This window comes from Anomaloglossus baeobatrachus, chromosome 12, assembly GCF_048569485.1.
Source record: "Anomaloglossus baeobatrachus isolate aAnoBae1 chromosome 12, aAnoBae1.hap1, whole genome shotgun sequence".
Taxonomy (NCBI): domain Eukaryota; kingdom Metazoa; phylum Chordata; class Amphibia; order Anura; family Aromobatidae; genus Anomaloglossus; species Anomaloglossus baeobatrachus.
In genome coordinates this window covers 137,624,804-137,642,734 of record NC_134364.1, presented here as the reverse complement: position 1 = coordinate 137,642,734, position 17,931 = coordinate 137,624,804, and the positions used below count along the sequence as shown (strand labels likewise).

The 17,931-nt window shown below is 48.7% G+C and overlaps 1 protein-coding gene across 1 annotated transcript in view; it reads right to left on the bottom strand.

The window, feature by feature from the left end:
* Nucleotides 1–8,299: 8,299 nt before the first annotated feature.
* The window catches only part of LOC142257687 (ephrin-A3-like), a 35,170-nt gene continuing 25,538 nt past the window's right edge, over nt 8,300–17,931 (bottom strand). The window contains exons 2-5 of the mRNA XM_075329823.1: nt 13,726–14,139; nt 12,953–13,018; nt 12,777–12,854; nt 8,300–8,574 (exon numbers count right to left, since the gene is read on the bottom strand). Coding sequence (XP_075185938.1) covers nt 8,453–8,574; nt 12,777–12,854; nt 12,953–13,018; nt 13,726–14,139 — 680 coding nt within the window. The 3' untranslated portion in view covers nt 8,300–8,452. The remainder of the gene's footprint in view (nt 8,575–12,776; nt 12,855–12,952; nt 13,019–13,725; nt 14,140–17,931) is intronic.

Here is a 17,931-nt window from a genome sequence, read left to right as displayed (position 1 = left end):
ATTGGTTGCAGGCGTTTGCAATTTTGGCTAGCGTGGTAGGGGAAAAGGAGCCGGAGCACTGCTCGGCTCTATTCGGCTATATGGATGCAATCGGGGAGGCGTATCGCACGTACGGGGGTTTGGCATGGCTGCGGTATGATGAGCAGTTTAGGCAGCGGAAGGCGTTGCGGCCCGGCATGCGGTGGGACCATAAGGACATTTCCTTATGGATGCGCTTAATGGCGGCCCCGAGCCAGCCCTTTCGTGGCGGTGCCGGGGGACCGGGAGCCGGGCCCTCGGGGATTCAGAAAAAGGGATTGTGCTGGCAATTTAACGAAGGCCAGTGCAAATTTGGCGCAGCGTGTAGGTTCAAGCATGAGTGCTCCGGCTGCGGGGGGGGACATAGCTTGTCCAAATGCTTTAAAAAAGGGAGAGGCAAGGCTGGGGACGGGTCTGGAAAAAGGGAGGACGCCGGTGAAAATAGAGGCGATGGCGCCGTTTTTAAGTAGGTACCCGGACGGGGCAGCGGCGTCGCTTTTGCGGTTTGGTTTTTTGTACGGTTTTCGGATTCCGTCGGCGGTTGAGGCATTGCCTCCGGTTTGTCGCAACTTACGGTCGGCAAGGGACCACCCTATGGTTGTGGGTGAGAAGTTGGGTAAAGAGGTTGAGCTGGGCAGGATGGGGGGCCCATTTGAGAGCCCTCCGTGCAGGAATTTGGTGGTGTCCCCGCTGGGGGTGGTGCCAAAGAAGGAGCCGAATAAATTTCGGCTCATTCATCATCTTTCATTTCCGGAGGGGTCGTCTGTGAATGACGGCATTGCGCCGGAATTGTCGGCGGTGTACTACGTCTCGTTTGACAAAGCGTTGGACTTGGTACGGGCGGCAGGACGCGGTGCATTGATGGCAAAGGAGGATGTAGAATCGGCGTTTCGTTTGTTGCCGGTGCATCCGGAGAGTCAGCACCTTCTGGGTTGCTGGTGGAACGGGAAGTTTTATGTTGATCGTTGTTTGCCCATGGGCTGTTCGATTTCTTGTTCATATTTTGAGGCGTTTAGCTCCTTTGTTGAGTGGGTGGTGCGGGACGTGTCCGGCTTGTCGTCCATTATTCATTATTTGGATGATTTTCTGTGTGTTGGTCCGGCGGGTTCCATGGTTTGCGCTGGTTTGTTGTTCGCCTTGCAGAGAGTGGCGGATCGGTTCGGGATCCCTTTGGCGCAGGAAAAAACGGAGGGGCCGGCGCCGGTTATGCGGTTCCTGGGGATTGAAATCGACTCGCTGGCCATGGAATGTAGGTTGCCGGAGGACAAGATTGTGGATTTGCGGAGTGCGGTTGCAGCAATGCTGGCAGCAAAAAAAGTGCGGCTTAAGGTGGTACAGTCTTTGCTTGGAAAGCTGAATTTTGCATGCAGGATTATGCCGATGGGGCGTGTTTTCGCCAGGAGGTTGGCGGCAGCTACGGCAGGCGTACGGTCATCGGCGCATTTCGTGCGGGTCACGCGGGAGATCAAGGCAGACTTGTTGGTTTGGGACGTCTTCTTGCGACATTTTAACGGCCGCACTTTGTGGTTGAAGAAGGTGGTGCCCAATGATGCTCTGGAACTATATACGGATGCGGCCGGGTCGGCGGGTTTCGGCGCCATTTTTCAGGGTCATTGGTGTGTGGGAAGGTGGCCTGAGGATTGGCGGCAGGGTGGCCTTGTCAAAAATCTGGCCCTGCTCGAGTTGTTTCCAATCGTGGTGGCGGTGGAGTTGTGGGGGTCGCAATTTTCGGGACGTAAGGTGTGCTTCCATTGCGATAATCAGGCAGTTGTACATGCAATCAACAGCTTGTCAGCGAAATCTGGACCTGTAGTGGCATATTTGCGGCATTTGGTGCTCAAGTGTTTGTTGTGGAATATTCATGTGGTTGCAAAACATGTGCCGGGGGTGGATAACGGGGTGGCTGACGCTTTATCTCGTTTTCAGTTCCACAGGTTTCGGGAGTTACTGCCGGGGGCGGACGAGGTCGGAGCGGTGTGCCCAGAGGAATTGTGGAGCCTGGTGAGGCAGTGATTGCGGGTTTGATTAGGAATTCGGTGACCGAGGTGACTTGGTGCCGTTATGCTAAGGTGTGGGTTGAGTGGCAGGCAGTGCTGGGTGAGATGTTTGTTAACGGGCGAGCGGATTATTTACTGGCGCTCTTGGCATTGGTGAGTGAGGATTTTAGGGCTGGGAGGTCAGCGTCGGCGGTGGCGATTAGGGTGGCGGCCGTGGCCTTCTGGTTGAAGGTTAGGGGTGAGCAGGACGTTTCAAGGGACTTTCGGGTACGGCAAGCATTGAAAGGTTTTCGGAAAGGGGTGAACGTGCGGGACACTAGGCGGCCCATTTCGTTGGACTTGTTACGGCGTTTGGTGGATGGTTTGCAGGGCATTTGTGTCTCAGCGTATGAGACGGTGTTGTTTAAAACTGCTTTCGTGTTGGCTTTTTTCGGGGCTTTTCGGATAGGAGAATTGGTGAGCCCGTCAAGGGTGATTGGGGGTGGTTTGCTATTCGAGGATGTGTCGGTAGTGGGACGGAGAGTGGAGTGTCGGCTTCGGCGGTCCAAGACGGACCAGATGGGTCGGGGCAGGTTGGTAGTGTTGTATGCGGTGCAAGGGGATGGCTTGTGCCCGGTGCAGGTGGTGAGTCAGTTTTGTGGTCTGCGGGGCGGTCTTCCGGGCCCGCTGCTACGTCACGAGGACGGGGCTTGGTTGTCTCGTTATCAGTTTGTGGCAGTGTTGAGGAGTTGTTTGCGCTGGGCGGGTGAGCGCCCAGAGGATTACGGGTCCCATTCGTTCAGGATTGGGGCGGCTACCGAGGCTTCTCGTTGGGGTCTTGGAGATGACATGGTGAGACGGATTGGTCGGTGGGAGTCCTCTCGTTTTCGTGGTTATGTGCGCCCGCAGTTATTATCTCGTTGAGGACTCTGGTGGGGAGTTGTTTGTTCTGCCGTTAGGTTTTGTTGTTCTTTGTTGCAATCTGGAATGCTGGTGTTGTTGTTAAAATTGTTTCCTTTATTGTAGGAGTGTGTCTGATCTGGATCCTGGGGCACTCGTTCGTTTTTTGGGGGGCCCGTCGGGCCGACGCTCGCCCGAATGGTCGGCAGTTGGGTCTGGACAGGTCGCTGGCATCGGTCAAGTGGATTGGAGTGCGGGGCATGGAATGGAGCAGGGTCGTGCCGGAATTCGAGTACTATTGTAGGATGGACAGACCCCCGAACGTGTTGGTTTTGCACGTGGGGGGTAATGACCTGGGTTCGCGGGCATCCCGCGATTTGATTCGGGACATTAAGATCGACCTACTGCGGTTATGGGCAAGGTATCCGGGCCTGATAGTGGTGTGGTCGGATATTGTGGCCAGATTATGGTGGAGGGGGGCCCGGTCGGTTGAGAAGATTAATCGCGCCCGGGCACAAGTGAACAGGGTGGTTGCGCGTTTCGTGCGGAGAAACGGCGGCGTGGTGGTGAGGCATGTGGACCTGGAATCGGCGAAGTGGCAGTTTCGGAGAGGTGATGGGGTTCATCTGAATGACATTGGTTCTGATTTATGGGCCCTGGGTTTGCGGGATGGTGTGGAGCAAGCCTTGGGCGTGTGGCGGGTCCAGGCCACGTAAGGTGTCACGTGTCCTGTCCTGTGGCGGGGGTAGGTCTGGTCCAGAAGCGGTTGGAAGGGATTTGTAGCTGGACCGAGAGGCACTGTCTTGGTATGGTGTCTCTGGGTTCCGGGAAATTGCAGGCACGGGGTTCTGCAAAGTTTGGGGGGTATTAATCCGTGGGGTGATTAATACCTCATCTCTGGGTCGGAGTGTTGCGGCCAGGGATATTGGTGTAGAAAAGGGTTTCTGGACCGGGCCTACATAGGGTTTCATGTACCGTTTATTATTATGTGTTACCTATTATTCTGTGTTTGGGGTCGCCCGTTGGACGGCGCCCCCTTTGTGGTTAGTATGTTAATAATAGGTAATAAAGGATGCTGTGGCCAATTTGTTTAACCAAGTCGCATGCAGTCGGTGTATTATTTTTAGGTTAAGTTTTAAGGGGTATAGTAACCATCACGACCGGAGAATCCTTCCTCAGTGGTCAAGAAAGCCATGGACCCCATAGGGGGGAGGGGCGACATGACCAGAGGGAAGGGAGGGAGTGAGGGGTTAATAAAGTTATAATGAGGGGCATTATGGGAAGGTATAGGGGATTGGTGGAGTGAGGATCCCTGTAGGGGAGGGGGGGGGGAGTATAAAAGCGATGAGGGAGGGTCTTACCTCCCCTTTTGGACTCCGGACAGCGTCAGATTCCCGCCCACCCTCCCTTTTTGTATTTGTGAGTTGTTTAACTATGTTCAAAAAAAAAAAAACAAGAAGACAACAAGGAATTATTATAAAAGGGATGTATGTTTTGTCGCAGCAGCGGGGGTAGGTCTGGTCCAGAAGCGGTTGGAAGGGATTTGTAGCTGGACCGAGAGGCACTGTCTTGGTATGGTGTCTCTGGGTTCCGGGAAATTGCAGGCACGGGGTTCTGCAAAGTTTGGGGGGTATTAATCCGTGGGGTGATTAATACCTCATCTCTGGGTCGGAGTGTTGCGGCCAGGGATATTGGTGTAGAAAAGGGTTTCTGGACCGGGCCTACATAGGGTTTCATGTACCGTTTATTATTATGTGTTACCTATTATTCTGTGTTTGGGGTCGCCCGTTGGACGGCGCCCCCTTTGTGGTTAGTATGTTAATAATAGGTAATAAAGGCTGCTGTGGCCAATTTGTTTAACCAAGTCGCATGCAGTCGGTGTATTATTTTTAGGTTAAGTTTTAAGGGGTATAGTAACCATCACGACCGGAGAATCCTTCCTCAGTGGTCAAGACAGCATACACGCACACATCCGATCGCATACACTTACACACACATTGACGATATCGCACATACACGCTTACACAATCACAACATCCAGAGATACCACATGCTTCCGGCCATGTGATCCTCCTGCAGGTCCTGGAAGGTCACTGCACGCAGAGTATCGCCGCCGAGAAGCAAGCGATATCGCTGGATGTTGTGAGTGTGTGGATGCGATCTGATGTGTGTGTGAGAGTGAGTGTGATCTGATGTGTGTGTGTCTGTTCTTATGTGCGTGTGTGTGTGTGTGTTCCGCCGCTGCAGGACCTTGATGCGCTCACCTGCTCCCGGTCGGCGTCTTGTGAGTATGATCGGGGGTCTTCTTTCTTCTGTCTTCTCTCTTCTGGGGGTGTCCGCTGCCTATAATGAAGTGTCCTGCAGTGTCTTTAACTCTTTCACCGCTGCATGACACTTCATTATTGACCTCAGCTATGTTTTATTTTCAGGGGATGTCTTATATTAAAGCATCCCTGAATACTCCTGCTATGTCTTATTTTCGGGGGACGTCTTATTTTCGGGGAAACACGGTATGCAGTAGACAGATTATGGTGCCCTCTGCTGGTGACACCTCCTGCAGTAGACTGATCATGGTGCCCTCTACTGGTCACTTCAGCTACTGCTGCAGTAGACAGAGATCATGCAGGTCCCGAACATACTGAGGTGAATGAAGGGCGCAGTTTATCAGCTTTTTAAGAGAAGTGAGGGCATCAGATTTTCCCAGACTGTGGGTGGAAGGAGGCAGCATTGAAATTCCTGACCTGGGAGCGAGAGCGCAGGCAGAGGTTGTGTACAGGTGTGAAAGGCAGTGCAACATGAGGACCATCTGTTTACCTCAAATTTGTGATATTATAGGATAGAGGAATACATAGATTTACACCAGAAGTCATTACAGGAAAAAGGAACACAATATATAGATTTACCCTAAGTGTTATGGCAGGTGAGAGGGGTGCAAGAACCATCCATGCTCCCATTGAAGTGTTGTGTACCCTAGACGAACAAAGGTGCTGGGATAATAGATGTCATGTATTGCACATGAGCAGAGGGACCTCGCATGTGTGGGGTGTTCTAGGCGAGTGGAGCAGGGGGACCTCGCATGTGTGGGGTGTTCTAGGCGAGTGGAGCAGGGGGACCTTGCATGTGTCGGGTGTTCTAGGCGAGTGGAGCAGGGGGACCTCGCATGTGTCGGGTGTTCTAGGCGAGAGGGACACGGGGACCATGGATATGGCAAGAAGAATACAGTGGAGGCATGGTGGCAGTCGAGGTGTTGGGTATTCCCGACGAGAGGAGAGCCGTAGCAGTGGAGGTGTTGGGTATTCCCGACGAGAGGAGAGCCGTGGCCGTGAAGGTGTTTGGTATTTCCGACGAGAGCCGTGGCCATGATGGGTATTCCCGACGAGCGGGCACCGTGGAGGTGTTGGGTATTCCGACAAGAGGTGAGCGGGGACCAGGGAAGTATTGGGTATTCCTGATGAGAGGTGAGCGGAGACCGTTGAGGTGTTGGGTATAAGCCAACATTGAGCCACGGGTGAGGACAGGGTTGATGTCGGGCTGGTACTTGCACCTTGTTCTTCACCCTCCCCTGCAAGTACAAGTGACTAGTCAGGTTTATTCTTTTATTCATTTTCTAGGTTTACAGCATTATATGAAAATCACAGCCGATGCCGTTCATAAAAAGGTCAGTCTGATATTTATTCTCAAAGTGTCTGTGCATTGCATAGGTGGAGACTTGCCTTCATAGAAGACAACATTTGAATTTACAGTTCAGTCAGAAGGGACAATGTATACGTCATCACAGGGATGGTATACATAAAATATAGATAGATATGTATTTACAACGCCATTCTGTCTCCTGCATGCTGCTCTCCCCGTTCGGCTCTGTACAGTGGGGTCCTGCTGTATTACGGATGCGCTGGTTCCCTAGCTGTCCATCAAGAATTCCCAGGGTATTGACTATCGAGCAGTGGATGTCCCCGGTGGAGGGGTCTGGGGTAATTTAGTGCAATTTCCTCTCATCTCTGTAGAGTTGTGGGACAGTTGTCGTGGAGCTGTGACCAGCTGAGGGCGCTCTGTCTGCTGCGTCCAGGCTCTGCTACATCTCACATAGGGAACATTGGTTTAATGACTGTCCATTGCTAGTCCTGGACCCACAGAAGCCTGGAAGCTAATCCTAATTCTGAGCCTGGACATCCAGAAGGAGCAGTGGCCATCACTGCAGGTCTGGTACTTACACCTCTTCCGGTGTTTTGCAGTTTTATCATCCATTGAATCAGGTTGGCTTATTGATATAAGGTGTCTGAGGACCTTGGGAAGGAAAAGTACACAATATGGCACCAGAAAGTGTTAGAGCCAAACATTTGGTAAAGGGTTCTGCTACTGTGCTCAATGCACTTGGCCAGGAAAATCCATGAGGCTGGCGGTAATCTGGGCAAGATATCACAAGGACATCCAGAAAAGAACCAAAGTGCAACATGTCCAGGAGGAATGGAAAAAACCAACTCAGGGGATTGTAATGCTGACTAAAACGATGGTCTGTTGTCACCCCAAGGTCCTGCACTCGGCGTGCATCCTATCCTCGCAGGAACCTAACGGGCATAGGCACTCAAGTAATAACAGCCCATAGGTGTGGCCGCCAGTTGTATGTTGTGGGCCGGGGCAGAGCAGGGCCCTGTGGATCACAAGCTCTAGGCAGCAGCTCCTTGGTCCTGTCTGCTCAATGATATTATTCAAGAAATCACAAGACCTCGATAGTGTCCACTAGTGTCAGGGTTGTGATTTTAGTGCCGCAGGTTCAGTCTAAGGCTAGTTTCACACTTGCGTTGAACGGTATCCGTTGCATTGCGTTGTGTAACGGATGCAACGGATGTGTTGCATATAGTGGCACAGCGGATGCAACGGATGCTGCAAAACAACTCAATTCGTTTTGATTTTTTTTTTTTTTTTTTTTTTTTTACAGTTTTACCAGCGGCAGACTATTGTGAACGATCAGCTGATCTGCAGCCGGCCGCCGGGTGATCAGCTGATCGCTCCCAGTAGCCGGCCGCCGGGTGATCAGCTGATCGCTCCCTGCAGCCGACCGCCGGTGATCAGCTGAGCGCTGTCACTTGCCGGCAGCCGGGTGATCAGCTGATCGCTCCCAGTAGCCGGCCGCCGGGTGATCAGCTGATCGCTCCCTGCAGCCGACCGCCGGGCGCTCAATGCCTAACGGGCATAGGCACTCAAGTAATAACAGCCCATAGGTGTGGCCGCCAGTTGTATGTTGTGGGCCGGGGCAGAGCAGGGCCCTGTGGATCACAAGCTCTAGGCAGCAGCTCCTTGGTCCTGTCTGCTCAATGATATTATTCAAGAAATCACAAGACCTCGATAGTGTCCACTAGTGTCAGGGTTGTGATTTTAGTGCCGCAGGTTCAGTCTTAATAAAAAAAAAAAAGATTTTTGTTAAAAAAAAAAAAATAAATGAGATTAAGGACGCTGCTCCTCCTCCCATCAGCCGCTCCCCAACCTGCACAGTCCTTACAGAGTTCTGAATGTGGAGATTGCATTCATTTCTCCGAGGTCTTCAGCCTGAAACAAGAAAACTAAGACGCCAAGAGAGTCATTAGGAGCAGAGAGACGGCCACCGTCAAATGTAAGTGTTCTCGCTTCGGGCTCGTCCCACTAATGCTCTTCTCCAACTTGGGGATCTCTGGATTAAAGTTACCTGAAATACAGGAGGGAAAAGGTGAATGGAGGAAAGCAAGATCTGGTGTCCAACAGTAAAGCAGAAATGGGCTCAAGTGGCAGTCCAAGAGGCGGGCAGAGGGCACGGACCAGAGTCCCAGTCCAAGAGGCGGGCAGAGGGCACGGACCAGAGTCCCAGTCCAATGAGCGGGGGCAGAGGGCACGGACCAGAGTCCCAGTCCAATGGGCAGGCAGAGGGCACGGACCAGAGTCCCAGTCCAATGGGCGGGCAGAGGGCACGGACCAGAGTCCCAGTCCAATGGGCGGGCAAAGGGCACAGACCAGAGTCCCAGTCCAATGGGCGGACGGAGGGCACGGACCAGGTTCCCAGTCCAAGAGGCGGGCGGAGGGCACGGACCAGGTTCCCAGTCCAAGAGGTGGGCAGAGGGCACGGACCAGGTTCCCAGTCCAAGAGGCGGGCAGAGGGCACGGACCAGAGTCCCAGTCCAAGAGGTGGGCAGAGGGCACGGACCAGAGTCCCAGTCCAAGAGGCGGGCAGAGGGCACGGACCAGAGTCCCAGTCCAAGAGGAGGGCAGAGGGCACGGACCAGAGTCCCAGTCCAAGAGGCGGGCAGAGGGCACGGACCAGAGTCCCAGTCCAAGATGCGGGCAAAGGGCAAGGGCCAGAGTCCCAGTCCAAGATGCGGGCAAAGGGCAAGAGCCCCGGTTGCAGTCCGAGATATGGGTGGAGGGTAGGGGTCGAGGTCATAGTCAGAGGTAGGCGGAGGGCAGGGGCCGAGGTCAGTCAGGGGATGTAGAGCGTGAAAAAGGTGATTGATGTAGGAAGGTGGAGAGTGAAGGTAGACGAGTGGGATCGTCCATGTGATGTCTGCAGAGGACTTAAACACCAGAGGGGACTAGCGAGACTGAACAACATGTCCCTTGAACACAAAAGTACATTTAAGCCAAGAGGAGACAGCAGATGGAGGTGACCGTCCAGTATGTAGGTCACAATATACATGGCGGCCGCCTACAAGATGCACATTAGACAAGGGTTTACTTACACAACACCCAAGGAGGTTTATATTTATGACAGGAGCAGCAGTGTCTTTGGGAGCCCAAAAACATTAAGCTCAGAGTCGCCCTGTGACACCGTCCTGCGGGCGGCAATAACAGCTAAACACGATGAAGGGAAGCAGCTCGTGTGATGATCTGGCCGGCCAGGAACAATCCAATCTACGTTCCAACAGCAGCAATGAAGCTGGTGTCTTAATCCAGGGTAGTCAGAGCTCAATCACTAATCCAGTCAAACACTTGGCTGCAATTTCCGAATCTTTCGGGACGACACCGGGCACAAGTAGCAGGTGCCTGCAGACTACCATATTTGATGGGTGTGATGGCCTGTCATGGATGAGGCACGAGACCACTCTGCGGGTCATCAACTACCGATCTGCATCTATGGGCACCTCCTGTAGAATATGATCCGGACACCAGCATGTGAGGAAGTGTGAGAAACTGCTATGAGTCGACCATCCTGCAGGGGGAGACAGCGCACCACGAGTGAGGAGCAGGGCTGTGGAGTCGGTAAGCTAAACCTTGGACTCAGACTCTTCAATTTCCCTTGCACCGACTCAGACTCCACCACTCCGACTCCTACATATATTGCTTATAGTTAGGTGAAAAATTTATTGTAGGACATCAACATGTGTATGTGATCATCAGACATTTAATTTTTATGATACAATAATCAAGATATTTTAATAGAACATAAAATATATTTATTGGATACAACTTTAGAACACAAAAAACTAATAAATTGTAAAAATGTAATACAATATGTAATATACAGTAGACTACATATATATCTTGTGTAATATATACACACACTGTATAATTATATATTATATATATTACATATTTACAATTTATTAGTTTGTGTTCTAAAGTTGTATTACAATAAATATATTTTATGTTCTATCTAAATATCTTGATTATTGTATCATAAAAATGATTAAATGTCTGATGTTCACATTATACTACAATATATTTTTCACTTAAATATGAGCATTATGCTAAATATTTAGTATGTTTTTGATGAAAAATGTTTTTTTGCCACTTACATAGTGCATTATCTATATATAATATATATATATATATATATATATATATATATATATATATATATATATATATATATATATATAAATAAAACACTATGTAGGTGGCAAAAAACAGTTTTCAACAAAAACATAGTAAATAACATTTGTGTAGTCTATGAATTTGTTGTAAGACATACAATTGCCTCCATCAGATCCTCCTTCACAGATGACCTGATCTGACCCAATATTAAGGCTAGAGAACATCCTCTCTACAGTAACTTGGGTTGGAGGCAAAGCAATAACCACATGGGCAACATCTCTAACAATTTCCGGGTATAAAGGAATTGCCTCATGCACAGTCAGTTTTGATGAACGGTTGAATTTTTCTATTTCTTTGAGAGCAAGTGAAACATTTTACTGAAATCTGGTCAATCTGCTGCTATAGGTGACAGAGGGAAATCTTTTTCCTTGCGGCAACACTTTGCTGCTTCATGTCATCCAAATACTTCTCAAAGTTAAACTCCTCATCTGATGAGGATGAAGATATGGCAGCAGTAGCACTGTCAGGACCCAAGTCCTCTTGCGCCTGGCAGTCCTGTAGCCGCTCATCCTAACTGCTACCTCACTCAAAGCTTCTTTTCCTTTAGTAAGCTGTTGATCATCAAGCAGTATACGAAGACTTGGGTCCACATAATCAGCTGTCAGAAGAATTTTATTTTCCAATAGCTGTGTATCTCTCCGTTTCATTGAAGCAGAAATGCCATCTGCGATTAAACCTCCTGTTTGGGACAGGCAAAATAGCAAGTTCTTCCACTCCCATATGAAAATGCCAGGAGTTAAATCCTCAGCTTGTAATTTTTTAGTCACGGTAAATGGGTGATTAAGCAATTCCTTCAATTTAGCCACCTGTGTCCAATGACCTTCATTTAAGGTTACTTGAGGGTTTACCATATCTATAAGAAATGATTTTAGTTCAAGCAATCGCTCAGTCATTAAATAAGTACTTCCTCACCGAGTGGCTTGATCAACAATTGCCCCTTTCCCAGCACATTTCTTCAAGATGGAATCAATTTTAGGGGTTCTGGCGGCAATAACCAACTTCCTCACTTTTCCAATTAGATTTCCAGCATGTCCGCCCAGTTTCACACATCCGGCTTTTCACCAGTTTGGCGGATGCGGCGCACGCCAGTATAGTACGATACAGTACAGTGGCAACACCACAACTTCCGGGTCACATGACAGCAGTTTTGAAGCAGCTTCAACAAGATCATCTAATCCTAAAGTATCATTTTGCTGTTCTTCTGTTGTAATATCTGTTTGTTCCTCCGTTACATGAGCAGCGCTGTGGCTCCATCTCACACATACTAAATCCTAAATTTTCTTCTAGCTGTTGTTCATTACTCTCATTCATCAGTTTAATTGTACTTATCAAGTTTGAAGCATTGTCCTTTACAATAGCAAGAACCTGTTCTTTTTTGAGTTGTTAATCTTGCAGAACTTTTTCCACTAAGGCCTGGAGAAGCTGGCTGCTGTGATGAGCTTTACTATCTGTTACTGCCAGTGTCTTGCTAACAATTTCTTTCTTCTTTACAAACATCGAATATTGATGGCAAAATAATTCAGTGAAATGCAGTGACTCTGGGCATCCAGCAAAGGCAATGGGTGACAAGATAGGACATTCAGACACAGCGTTTTGTGAGGATCCTCACAAAGAATGAGCAGTCAGCTTGTGTGGCCTTTTTCTAATGCTTTTTTATGAGCTCAAAAACCTTTCAGGTGATGCAGTTTTTTAAAAAGCTGATCTGCTTTTGCAGCTGACAAATGTATCCTCAAAAAACGCAGCAAAAACGCTGTGTGTGAATGTAGCCTTAGATCAGGAACAGAACAGCCATTTATAGGACATTTCATAACTTTCCCAAATTCCTATGAAAAAATATTCAACACATTCTGCATTGCACTACTGTGCCCAATTTATTATATATTCTAGGAGTCGGAGCCGGTTCATTTTATACCGACTCCGACGCCATCAAAATGAGCTGCGACTTCGGCTCCATCAAAATTAGCTCCGACTCTGGCTCCGACTCCATCAAAATTAGCTCCGACTCCACGACTCCAACTCCACAGCCTTGGTGAGCAGACTCACCTAGGTCTTCAATCTTCACCTCTGGTCCTATCGTGAATTGGGGCAGGGTGGGAGCGTGCTTCTCTCCAGAATGAGCCGCTGCGGGGGAAGGACGACACCATTACCACGCGCCTGACGTAGTCCTGACAACAGTAAGCAATCACCATCCCCCCAGGTCCCAGGTTTTAAACACTTACTGGTTGCGCAGAACACGGACACTTTCATCTTCAGGCACGAGTGCCGGTGGTTGTGGGTTGGTGTTGCTGGAAAAAGAAAAAAAAACAAAAAACAATAAGAATGGGTGCAATGTAAAAATTAAGACTAAAATACCAGGAGAAACAACTGAAGGGTTCAACTGAGTATCAGCAGGAGGGATCCTGTAAGGGGACCGGGGATGTCCATCCACCGGACAACAGATGACTGCAGCGGGAGCCTCCACCTGCCTGCTGTGATTAGTGCCCCCTCACATGTGACTTGGGAGTGAGGCCATCCCCCTTACATCCGGCAGAATTTGGGGTGCGAGGAGCCCATACATCAGCCGGACAGATCCCACAATCCGGTGTGAGCCTTCGCTCTGGGGTAGATGGATGGCAGTGATCACTCGCAGACTCAGAGGCAGCGGCTCCTCCTGTGTCAGTGAGCAACATCCACTGCACTGATCACATGTGCAATTCTATATTTTGACCACTAGGGTGAGATATGCACCAGTCTTATTACACCGCTATTATACAGGCATCCGTATTACAGGACAGTGCAGGCATGCAATACATGGTGCACAAACCCAGAGTCAGATGACACGTCCTCCATCTAACAAACGCAAGGTAAGACTCTCCCCTGTCGGAGGCTGCAGGCGGCTCACCACTGGGCTAAAATGTAACGCCTTGGTTCTGTTCCTGGGACACTGAGATCTTCAGCGCGCTTGCTGAATGTACTTGATGGCCCCAATGCGGCTCTACTCTCCGGTACTCACAGATGTAGTAGTAGTTGTGTCCCACGTGGAACTCGTACCCCAGAGAAAAGGCGCTGTACCGCTGAAACTTCTCCGAGAACTTGATAGGGCTGTGCGGGGAGTGCGGCCGGTTACATTCCCAGCGCTTGAAGCCATGGCTGGTGTTGCAGGAGTGGTAGCCCTCATAATTCACCATGTACAGGATATACTGCTCCATCCGGTGATCCGCCACCGTATCGTTATAATGTGGGCAGTAAATGTCAAGGTAGTCGTTAACATTCACCTGAACCGTGTAGTCATTGCGTCGCAAACTGGAAGGAAAAAAAAAAAAGACATTAGTCCCATCAGCCGAGCCACCCCGCAGAGCAGGGACCCCTTCATCCTCCCCGCAGGAGCCGACCCCCGGGATATCCTGATCCCCAAACACCACACCATCTTTACACCAGAAGCCAGATAGGGTCTGCTGAAAAGCTTCTGACAGGCCGCCTCTGGTCACGTGTGTCCGTCAATACATCGCACGCACGGCTGAGCTGTAATTTGGATTTTTTCTCTAATCTCTGCTCTCAAGGCTGAGAATTAATTAGGAAATATTGAGCTGGACAAAAGCACTTAGTGATGGTCACGCTCCCCCTGTAACACACACCCAGACAGTGCCAGAGCAAAGAAACCGGATAATATAGAGCCGCGATCACATAAAGAAGAGACGTGAGGATTATATAGAGCCGCGATCACATGAAGAACAGACGTGTGATGATTATATAGAGCCGCGATCACATGAGGAACAGACGTGAGGATTATATAGAGCCACGATCACATGAAGAAGAGACGTGTGAGGATTATACAGAGCCGCGATTCCATAAAGAAGAGACATGTGATGATTATATAGAGCCGCGATCACATGAAGAAGAGACATGTGATGATTATACAGAGCCGCGATCACATGAAGAAGAGACATGTGAGGATTATATAGAGCTGCGATCACATGAAGAACAGACGTGAGGATTATACAGAGCCGCGATCACATGAGGAACAGACGTGAGGATTATATAGAGCCGCGATCACATGAAGAACAGACGTGTGATGATTATATAGAGCCGCGATCACATGAAGAACAGACGTGTGAGGATTATATAGAGCCGCGATCACTTGAAGAAGAGACGCGTGAGGATCATATGGAGCCGCGATCACATGAAGAACAGACGTGTGAGGATTATATAGAGCCACGATCACATGAAGAAGAGACGTGTGAGGATTATATAGAGCCGCGATCACATGAAGAAGAGACGTGTGAGGATTATATAGAGCCGCGATCACATGAAGAGACATGTGAGGATTATATAGAGCCGCGATCACATGAAGAGACGTGAGGATTATATAGAGCCGCAATCACATGAAGAACAGACGTGTGAGGATTATATAGAGCCACGATCACATGAAGAAGAGACGTGTGAGGATTATATAGAGCTGCGATCACATGAAGAAGAGACGTGTGAGGATTATATAGAGCCACGATCACATGAAGAAGAGACGTGTGAGGATTATATAGAGCCGTGATCACATGAAGAAGAGACATGTGAGGATTATATAGAGCTGCGATCACATGAAGAACAGACGTGAGGATTATATAGAGCCGCGATCACATGAAGAAGAGACGCGTGAGGATTACATAGAGCCGCGATAACATGAAGAGACGCGTGATGATTCTATAGAGCCGCGATCACATGAAGAACAGACGTGTGAGGATTATATAGAGCCGCGATCACATGAAGAACAGACGTGTGAGGATTATATAGAGCCGCGATAACATGAAGAGACATGTGAGGATTATATAGAGCCACGATCACATGAAGAAGAGACGTGTGAGGATTATATAGAGCCGCGATCACATGAAGAACAGACGTGAGGATTTTTTAGAGCCGCGATCACATGAAGAACAGACGGGAGGATTATATAGAGCCGCGATCACATGAAGAACAGACGTGAGGATTATATAGAGCCACGATCACATGAAGAACAGACGTATGAGGATTATATAGAGCCGCGATCACATGAAGAACAGACGTGTGAGGATTATATAGAGCCGTGATCACATGAAGAACAGACTTGTGAGGATTATATAGAGCCGCGATCACATGAAGAAGAGACGCATCAGGATTATATAGAGCCGCAATCACATGAAGAAGAGACGCGTGATGATTATATAGAGCCGCGATCACATGAAGAGACGCGTGATGATTATACAGAGCCACGATCACATGAAGAAGAGACATGTGAGGATTATATAGAGCCGCGATCACATGATGAAGAGACGTGTGAGGATTATATAGAGCCGCGATCACATGAAGAGACGCGTGATGATTATATAAAGCCGCGATCACATGAAGAAGAGACATGTGAGGATTATATAGAGCCGCGATCACATGAAGAACAGACGTGAGGATTATATAGAGCCGCGATCACATGAAGAAGAGACGTGTGAGGATTATATAGAGCCGCGATCACATGAAGAACAGACATGTGAGGATTATATAGAGCCACGATCACATGAAGAAGAGACGTGTGAGGATTATATAGAGCCGCGATCACATGAAAAAGAGACATGTGAGGATTATATAGAGCCGCGATCACATGAAGAAGAGACGCATGAGGATTATATAGAGCCGCGATCACATGAAGAAGAGACGTGTGAGGATTATATAGAGCCACGATCACATGAAGAACAGACGTGTGAGGATTATATAGAGCCACGATCACATGAAGAACAGACGTGTGAGGATTATATAGAGCCGCGATCACATGAAGAACAGACATGTGAGGATTATATAGAGCCGCGATAACATGAAGAGACGTGTGAGGATTATATAGAGCCGCGATCACATGAAGAAGAGACGTGTGAGGATTATATAGAGCCGCGATCACATGAAGAAGAGACATGTGAGGATTATATAGAGCCGCGATCACATGAAGAACAGACGTGAGGATTATATAGAGCCGCGATCACATGAAGAAGAGACGTGTGAGGATTATATAGAGCCGCGATCACATGAAGAAGAGACGTGTGAGGATTATATAGAGCCGCGATCACATGAAGAAGAGACATGTGAGGATTATATAGAGCCACGATCACATGAAGAACAGACGTGAGGATTATATAGAGCCGTGATCACATGAAGAACAGACGTGAGGATTATATAGAGCCGCGATCACATGAAGAACAGACGTGTGAGGATTATATAGAGACGCGATCACATGAAGAACAGACTTGAGGATTATATAGAGCCGCGATCACATGAAGAACAGACGTGTGAGGATTATATAGAGCCGCGATCACATGAAGAAGAGACGTGTGAGGATTATATAGAGCCACGATCACATGAAGAAGAGACGTGTGAGGATTATAAAGAGCCGTGATCACATGAAGAACAGACGTGAGGATTATATAGAGCCGCGATCACATGAAGAACAGACGTGTGAGGATTATATAGAGACGCGATCACATGAAGAACAGACGTGTGAGGATTATAAAGAGCCGTGATCACATGAAGAACAGACGTGAGGATTATATAGAGCCGCGATCACATGAAGAACAGACGTGTGAGGATTATATAGAGACGCGATCACATGAAGAACAGACTTGAGGATTATATAGAGCCGCGATCACATGAAGGAGAGACGTGTGAGGATTATATAGAGCCGCGATCACATGAAGAACAGACGTGAGGATTATATAGAGCCGCGATCACATGAAGAGACATGTGAAAATTATATAGAGCCGCGATCACATGAAGAATAGACGTGTGAGGATTATATAGAGCCGCGATCACATGAAGAACAGACGTGAGGATTATATAGAGCCGCGATCACATGAAGAACAGACGTGTGAGGATTATATAGAGCCGCGATCACATGAAGAACAGACGTGAGGATTATATAGAGCCACGATCACATGAAGAACAGACGTGAGGATTATATAGAGCCGCGATCACATGAAGAACAGACGTGAGGATTATCTAGAGCCACGATCACATGAAGAAGAGACGTGTGAGGATTATATAGAGCCGCGATCACATGAAGAACAGACGTGTGAGGATTATATAGAGCCGCGATCACATAAAGAAGAGACGTGTGAGGATTATATAGAGCCGCGATCACATGAAGGACAGACGTGTGAGGATTATATAGAGCAGCGATCACATGAAGAACAGACGTGAGGATTATATAGAGCCG